The sequence below is a fragment of the Eptatretus burgeri genome, chromosome 2, assembly GCF_056783735.1.
Source record: "Eptatretus burgeri isolate ZD-2024b chromosome 2, Ebu_testis_v1, whole genome shotgun sequence".
In the NCBI taxonomy this organism is placed as follows: domain Eukaryota; kingdom Metazoa; phylum Chordata; class Myxini; order Myxiniformes; family Myxinidae; genus Eptatretus; species Eptatretus burgeri.
Window position 1 is genome coordinate 145,498,677 of NC_140962.1, and position 9,053 is coordinate 145,507,729.

Genomic DNA, 9,053 nt, shown 5'->3' on the forward strand with positions numbered 1-9,053 from the left:
CCCTAAGGTGGGTGGGACGTTTCATAAATTCCTCAATGGAATTATCATCTTAACTTTTGATCCGTCCGAAGCTGCTCCCGATCCGGAAGTAAAAGCTATCATGGGTTCGGCAGAAACATTCGCTGGTTTGATCAGATCTCAATACAATTGTGATTTTGAGTTTCACCATGAACGACCCCGCTTTTATCCATCCCAAAGGTGGGTGGGGGATTTCTAAATGCAATTATAATTTTAATTTTCGATCCTGATGAAGTGTTTTGTGTCCGCCCTTTCTCGCCGACAGATCTGTCTGTGTTGGTTGTCATGTGAGAACGGCATCTCTATTCATTTACCTCACAAGTGTTTGTATTTTCTTAAATTAATGATGGAGTATTTATTAATCGGTGCCACCTTCCTTCCGTTGGGGTCAGCTGCAGGAAGTTTTTTGCCCATTTCCTTCAAGAACTGGCTGTCTAGCCCCCTCCCGTGCACAGCATGGGTACTTCGCTGGTTTGTGTGTGTGTATACATTGAAATATCTGCAAAACTGCATGCATCTAAGGCAATGGCACCCAAAATACAGTGATCGCCAGGCAGGTATTTCATTAGTCTTCGTGTAGTTCGACCTCTCCTTATGTCTCGTGGTTTAACAGGACAGAATGTTTTGCATCGGTCTCGGAGTTAAGTCTAGCAACAATCTCGAATTCTGATTCCCACTCCAACCCTTTCCTTCTCGCCATGGTATAAAACAAGCATGCAAGTGCACACGCCATTCAAGTCTATTGAATAATAAGCACACCACGATGCCTACCGTGGCTTGGATCCACTACACTCCCTCCACGACACACTACCCAACCTGTGCACGGGCATCGCGTGACATTATTTCATTCAAGTGTGCACGCCAATTTCCAACCGGCACCTCACCTTACTTTGCACCTCGCTCATCAAACCTCATCACTTCGACCACAAAATCCTCCCGCACACAGCAAAAATATTCCTGCACCTCCTCATACCTCTGCATTGCCACAATTCGCCACTCCATTTTGAAGAGCACGACACGACTCGGATTGTCCTCAACACCGCAATGCTTCACCAAGCAACAGATGTTAATAGCTTGACTGCTTCTCACCGGGGACATACCGGGTGAGCATGCAGAATTGATACAACCCTCATCCAGTCACCAGGCCATGGCAAGATTGGGGGCAACGAGGAGGGGGTCGCAAGAATGGCGATCGGGGAGTTTAGTATGGGGACGGGTGTGCATTTTGGCTCATGAGGAGGGCCCGTGGATCATGGGGAAAGTCCGTTGCTTCTCGACATTCAAACTGCACTTGGAGCACGTTCAGGGCCGGAGTGCTGGTTCACGGAGCATGCCCTATGTTGAGTCAGAAGCTCTTACCCATGCCGCGACAGATTGGCAACTGAGGCGGTTTCCTATCCCGGAGCCTGGCAGGGCATTCTGAGGCCAGCTGTGGCCCAATAGAGAAACAGGATTTGGGTCACGTCACTTTGGGTCATCACCCCGTCCTTCGCCCGGGGCTCATAAAAGGGGGAGCGTGTAGCCGTTAGCTCCTCTCCGTTGCCTCTTCTTCGCTGCCTCCCATTTACTGGCTCTTTGCTCGCCTCTCGTTTCACTCCCTGTCTCACTATTAGTGTGCGATTGCCGGGATGTGCTTCTTCTTGAGAGCCTGATGCAGGGTGACTGCCAAGACTCCCTGCCATGCTGTCAACGTTCTGCCACCACTGTGCAGCCAGATGGACCAGTGCGGATCGCACGTTGCCATGAGCCCCGGCACAATAATTAATCAGGAGATAACGCGCCACATCTGAAAGGGGGAACGCCAAGGCCGAGTGTCCCATGGAGATACACGATAAACAAACAGACCTTTCCACGGCTGGGTAAGGGATCTTTCTCCTTTCGCATCTATTCTCCTCTCTCTATCCACCTCTCCACCCTGTCTTCTTTGGACGCACAAAGAGCATCACTACTGACTCCCAATCCCATTTTCCTACAGCACAACACCGAGCCCCCATATTGCAGAACACCACACCTCCCACTCCCACACCTGAGACACCACCATTATTCCTCGCACATTTCTCTCCCTCAGCATTCTGGGTTGCGTTGGTCTGCTGACCACGCCAGGTATTGAGACATCGTTTATCCTCATCTGCTTTCTTTCTCTCTTGGATATATCTAATCTTCCTTGGGTTTGTGTGTGTATGTGATCTCGCCTGTCCTTGTTTAAATTAAGATTGGAGAAGATATAACAGGATAAGTCTGCTCTGTGTCTTCTTTTGTAAGTTGATGACTTTCTTGCTATCCCCTGCTGTACAGATACAAAAAACCAATTCACTCTGCCACATTCCTTTTCCTCGCTTGATTGTAATAAATGCTTTGTATGGAGATGTACCTAGCTCATTTTCATGTTTTCTTTCATTGGTCTGGCATGGCGCGCACCCGAGTTTAGCAGGGATGTTATTTCCCAACGAATCTCTTTTCTTGCTGGTACGTGATTGGCAGTTCCACTCGGCTGCATCTGATCTAGTTAGGTGATCCGGTTTGAGCTTGTGCACACCGAGGGCGTGTCCACGGTAATTAGATTACTTGACCTTTATGTCAATGGTTTGAGATGGAGGAATCAAAGTCACGTGGTCGAGTGATTGGCATTCACGACCGATTAGCGAGACGCCGCGCCGCAAAATTATTCATGTGTAACGGCCGGCGATTCGGAAAGTCTGATGGGAACAAAAGTAGTTCACCCCTCGTGGTCTTCACCCTCAACACTGGGTCCGCAACAATACACAGGTGTATATATATATATATATATATATATATATATATATATATATATATATATATATATATATATATATATACATATTTGTATGTATATACACACATATTTGTATGTATATACACACATATTTGTATGTATATACACACATATTTGTATGTATATACACACATATTTGTATGTATATACACACATATTTGTATGTATATACACACATATATATATATATATATATATATATATATATATATATATATATATATATATATATATATATATATATATCTCTACAAATATACACACACGTGTATATATATATATATATATATATATATATATATATATATATATATATATATATATATATATATATATATATATATATATATATTGTGACATCCACAGGACTTGAACAGTCCCGCCAACGTAGAATGAGCCGAAACGATGGAGGCGGTTTATTTATTTATAACCCAAACATGGCGGTTCTCATCGCTCTACCGCAAACGGGACGAGGAAGGTGGCACGAGTCACTTTTCACTGAGTTGATGATGTTTATTTGTTTTTATTATTAACCAGAAATAACAAGACTCGGCAAGAAGAGGGATCCGGGGCGATTCGACGGGATGGTGTGGGATCGGGCGTGGGGAAAACACAGACAATTCCAATGAATATACAGATCTCAAACCCTCTAAGGCGCCAAGTACACACACACACACACACACACACACACACACACACACACACACACACACACACACACACACACACACACACACACACACACACACACACACACACACACACACACACACCGTAGCTACTTCTGGTGGTCAGGCTGGACCGTGGTGTGGACGCAACTGTCCCTGGATCGGCGTCGGACGAGCTGGCCTTGCTCTCGTCAGGGGGGGCAGGAGAAACCGTGGTGCTGTCGACCTCCTGGTCTTGGCCCAAGTCCGCTCACCGCCGCCAGGGAACCAGTTCTGGCGCCAAATTGCGAGCAGGAGAGGGAGGCAGGTCCGCCCGCCGTTCGACCCCATACTCCGAGTCAGCAGAACCCCAGAGCCAACCAAGGTGAGGCACGAGGCTCAGCAAGGCTCCAAGACATGATGAAGAACATGATCGAATCAGCACAACAACAAGTACGCTTCCCGCGCAACAGCCTCCACCCCCAAAAAAAACACGATCTTTTTGTCCCGATCTTCTTCCTCTTCCTTTTCGACCCCGAACAGAACCTTTTTATCCTCCCGTCCTCGTCACTTCCAATCGAGCCGTTTTATTGGCCCACCGCCGTCGCCTTCCGCCAATCGTGATCACGGGGCGGAGCCATCCGCAGCCCTGTCCTGTGACGTCACGGCCAGCCTCCAGGGACTACTAAAAGGGGTTTACGCAGACACACTTACCCTATCCCGTGTCCCTATCTAATTACGTGACAATTATCATTTCCCCCTTGAAGAAATGAACATTTACTAGACAACTTATCACCACTGAATTGCTACTTATTACATCGAGATCCTGGTAAACTCGAACAGCATGGCATACCTAATTAAACATCCTAATTACCCTTTGAATGCATACCCCCCCTCAAACGTAACAATATATATATATATATATATATATATATATATATGTGTATATATATATATATATATATATATATATATATATATATATATATATATATATATATATATATATATATATATATATATATATATATATATATATATATATATATATATATATATATGAAGACCACAAGGGGAAAACCAGAGATGTCAGGATAAGTCAATTTTGAAGAAACTGAAAAACAAAGTTTCAAGATTTTGGTGGACTGTTTAATAACTGTCATATAGATTTATTTTCCAGTAAAAGGAAGAGTGATCATTGGCCGATCAAATTGAGCATGTAGCATTTGCCAATCTTCTGTGTTATTTAATTTAAGAGCAAAGAACGAATCAATGTTGCAAACTGACACACTGGTTATTCCCTTGTTTAATAATTGCTATGCAATTTTAACCCAGGATGTGAAGCAAATTCATGCTTGTTGGTTATTAGCATACATTACATGACTTTGGTGATCACAGATTATTTTTTTCAACATTAAACGATCATTGTTTTTTGTTTGATTGGTGTTCAATGCCATACTCAAGGGTATTTCGCTTATATGACGACGGATTCTCCATTTCTTACTCCGTACAACTTAATATGATGGAAAACCGGGAGGAAACCAAGGATAAACCACCCCCGCGATAGCCGAAGTCACCTCATGTGACTTCCTCATATACCTAAGCAGGTTGATTGGGTGGTGGGTACATCGAATGAGGATGGGTACTCAGACGCACTAACCATTAAGCCACGGCGTGGGTCCCATAAAAGCCACAATAAAGGTTTGACCAGGCTAGAACCACGATATGCACCAACTACGGAGCCCATGATATAACCAAATAGGCCATTGTCGTGCTCAAGAGTTTATGCTGTGATAGTTTTACAACCTTTTATAACTTAGTTTCTCAACTCTGAATATTATGATGGAACAGTTGACATGAATGACACAGAAAGCCAATCTTATCTGAGTGAAAACTTTAATTATAATACTTTGCAGAACACAAAACCTGTGATCAAAAATAATAGATCCATGATATAACCAAGTAGGCTATTGTAGTGCTCAGAGTTTATGCTGTGAAAGTTTTACAACCTTTCATTTTTTAGTTTCTCAACTCTGAATATTATGGTGGAACAGTTAACATGAATGAAAGGGAGATAACCAGGAGTAAAGTACTGACAACTCTGGGTTTCTTCTTGTTCAGCTTTGACAACACTTGTTTTTTCATTGCACGGCAAAACTTTATACCATATAAATTATGTGACACCCCTGGTTATTTGTTAAAGTAAGATTGTGAGAGGAAACCTTATTTTGCCAACTATTGGCAGGTGCAATAACCCTGAAATTTATAAAAAGTGACATCGCCGGTTTTCCCCTTGTGGTCTTCACATATATATGCACACACACACACACATATATATATATATATATATATATATATATATATATATATATATATATATATATATACATATATATATATATATATATATATACGTATATATATACATATATATATACATATACATATACATACACACATTCACATATATACATAATATATATATATACAAACATATATACATACAAGCCGGTAGGTGAGGAGGGATCCGTTAGGATTGAAGCGCTGGATACTATGCATTTCATTCTGACCAATCCACTGACGAAGATTCATTGCCAAGACGTATTGGTTCACATACAATTGTTCCTTTGCCTGGCAAGATTTTTCCTATTGCGTATTTTGCCAACTGGGACTCCTCATAAAAAATGACGGTAAATAGACGCCCTATTTTTGAAGGACTACCATTTGAAAAGTAAAACCTAAATCAAAAATCGGCTTGAGTAAAATTTTCTAAATATCTCGAAGTGTTTAATTCTGAAGTCTCGTTTCTCCACATTCAAAACTGTAGGACAAGTATTGAAAATAGTGAACGCGGTTTTTCGGCCACTGCATAGCAACGGGTGGTTGCTTAGCAACGAAACTCAAACGCGCAGATTCCCACCCCATATGGCACCTGTTCGTCAAGTTTCATCGAAATCGGTTTGCTGGTTTGTGCTGTGGAGCCTCGCGTTGCAGACACACACACACACACACACACACACACACACACACACACACACACACACACACACACACACACACACACACTGATTATAATTTATCCAAAACAGAGTGTCATTTTAGGCAAAATCATTTTTGAAAGACGGATTTTGGGATGGTTTCACATGATAACACTGGTCAACAACAAATTTGTTGTCTGCATTTTTAAAGCTGATTTAGGACGAATCTGATGCGCTGAATCCAAAACTCACATGTTTTGTTCAATCAGGTCAAGTTTTTGAGATATGGCCACATGTCGTTTTTTTACATTTTTGTTCACATGTACGCATGTGTGGAGCATTTTAGAAGAAGTTGGTGGGGGTAAAATGTCATGTCAAATAATTGTTTTGATTGGAAATAATTATTTTAATGACAAGAAGTATTCAGGTACGATAGTTGTGGGTGATTATGTCGAAAAGGGATCAGTTTGAAGTCATAAAACCTCAAAATCTTCCAAAAATTGGTGAGGCAAAGCATAAATTGTGATGCAATTCCAGTGCCTATCTTCGGCGAACTTCCTGACATTAGTGACGAAGATGCCTCCAGTGTTGAAGGACATGAAGAAGAAGAAGAAGTGGTTCTTGAAGATGATGCTCCACATCCATTTTCCCAAAAGGAGTTGAATGATCTAGTTCGTGACCTCAGCTTGTCAAAGGACTCTGCCGAACTGTTGGCATCCAGATTGAAGGAAAAAAACCTCCTCTCTGACAGTGCTCGCATCAGCTTCTTCCGCAACAGGCATCAAGAGTACCTCCGTTTTTTTCTCTGAAGAGAAGGACTTGGTGTACTGTGCTGATATTGCGCAGCTTCTGCTCAAGCTTGGAGTGCCACAGTACGAACCCAAAGATTGGAGACTGTTCATTGACAGCAGCAAGCGATCACTGAAATGTGTTCTGCTACACAACGGCAACCAGTTTGCCTCTGTACCCATCGCTCACTCGACTCACTCGAGAAGTATGAAGCGGTGAAGTACGTGCTGGAGAAAATTGGTTATGATCAGCATAAGTGGTTTATTTGTGTTGACCTGAAGATGGTGAACTTTTTGTTGGGACAACAGTCTGGCTTCACCAAGTACCCATGTTTTCTGTGCATGTGGGATAGTAGGGACCGTGCTCAGCATTATACGAAGAAGGACTGGCCTGTGCGGGAGGAATTGGTGCCATGCAAAGAAAGGAACGTCATCAACGACCCTCTGGTGGACAGAGACAGAATACTCTTCCCACCGCTGCACATCAAGCTCGGCTTAATCAAGCAGTTCACCAAGGCTCTGGACAAAGATGGTGACTGCTTCACTTACTTGTGCCAGGCTTTTCCAGGATTGACCATGGAGAAGTTGAAAGCTGGCATCTTTGATGGTTCTCAGATCCGTCAGCTCATCAGAGATCCAGAGTTCAAAAACTCAATGAACGAAGTGGAACTGGAAGCGTGGAAGACATTTGTTTTGGTAGTGAAGAACTTTCTTGGCAACAATAAGGCCAGAAACTACACAGAACTTGTCAACAACATGCTGACTGCTTTCAGAAACCTGGGCTGCAACATGAGCATCAAGATGCACTACCTATTTTCACATATGAACCGGTTTCCTGAGAACCTGGGTTCAATGAGTGACGAGCAGGGGGAGAGATTCCATCAGGACATGAAGGAGATGGAGACCAGGTATCAGGGTCGCTGGGACGCAGTCATGATGGCTGACTACTGTTGGAATCTGAAGAGAGACCTCCCTGCCGCTGAACATTCCAGGAGTTCGAAGAAACGGAAGTTCAAGCCCTGAAGTTTGAACAGTGGTGTCGCAACATGCAATTTACTTGTACTTACCTTTATCAATGCCCACCATTCAGATGACAGTAATCGATGTTTCTATCATGTAATCAATAAATGTTGTTGGCAAAACATTTTTTTTTCTTAAAAACATGTTTAGGATGATATGTGTTGACAAAAATCAGCTGATAATGCCACAAAAATGTAATTGATTTTGTCACAAGATCTGATTTTTTCAAATCAACTTAGCACAAAAACCTGACTTGATGGAGAGAAACGGATGCCATTTCCTGATTCAGCAGTGCCAGAATACCCTAATTCACTTGTAGAAATCTAGACAACATTCAGAAAGTAAAAAATTGTTGACCAGTGTAATATATTGTGACCATCTTTCCCATGTTTACATACTTTTTGACATACCATCCGGTCATATTTTTGCGCTTTTTAAAAAATATTTTATTACTTGTGATGCTTGATAAGTTCAGTCAATTGCGGGCAATAATAGTTCACTGGGGCGTCTACTCAGCAGGAGTGCAAGTACAATATGTACCTCCCATGGTCTCAGCTCAAGTCCCCAAAAGAACCCAAAACATCTCCCACTTCTCCCTTCATGAAAACTACGTGAGCGTCCAAACCAAAAACGCACTTCTGCATTGCCTGGCATCATGGATGTCCAATCAGTCTTGGAATTACAACCAATCGGTGGCGTAGCTGCTGGTGAGTGGAAACAATGGCATGCCGGTACCACCTTCCCTCTGAGAGGCGGCCTCAAAGAGGTGGGAGGGGTGGGGTGGACGTCAGAGGCAGCTAAACCACGT

General features: G+C 42.6%; 1 protein-coding gene across 1 annotated transcript in view; it reads right to left on the minus strand.

Annotated features, from left to right (window-relative positions):
• Window positions 1–1,412: 1,412 nt before the first annotated feature.
• LOC147033438 (dynein axonemal intermediate chain 1-like) overlaps window positions 1,413–9,053 on the minus strand; it is a 46,468-nt gene continuing 38,827 nt past the window's right edge. Inside the window, exon 11 of the mRNA XM_085851561.1 lies at window positions 1,413–1,804. Within this exon, the coding sequence (XP_085707687.1) occupies window positions 1,413–1,804 (392 nt within the window). The remainder of the gene's footprint in view (window positions 1,805–9,053) is intronic.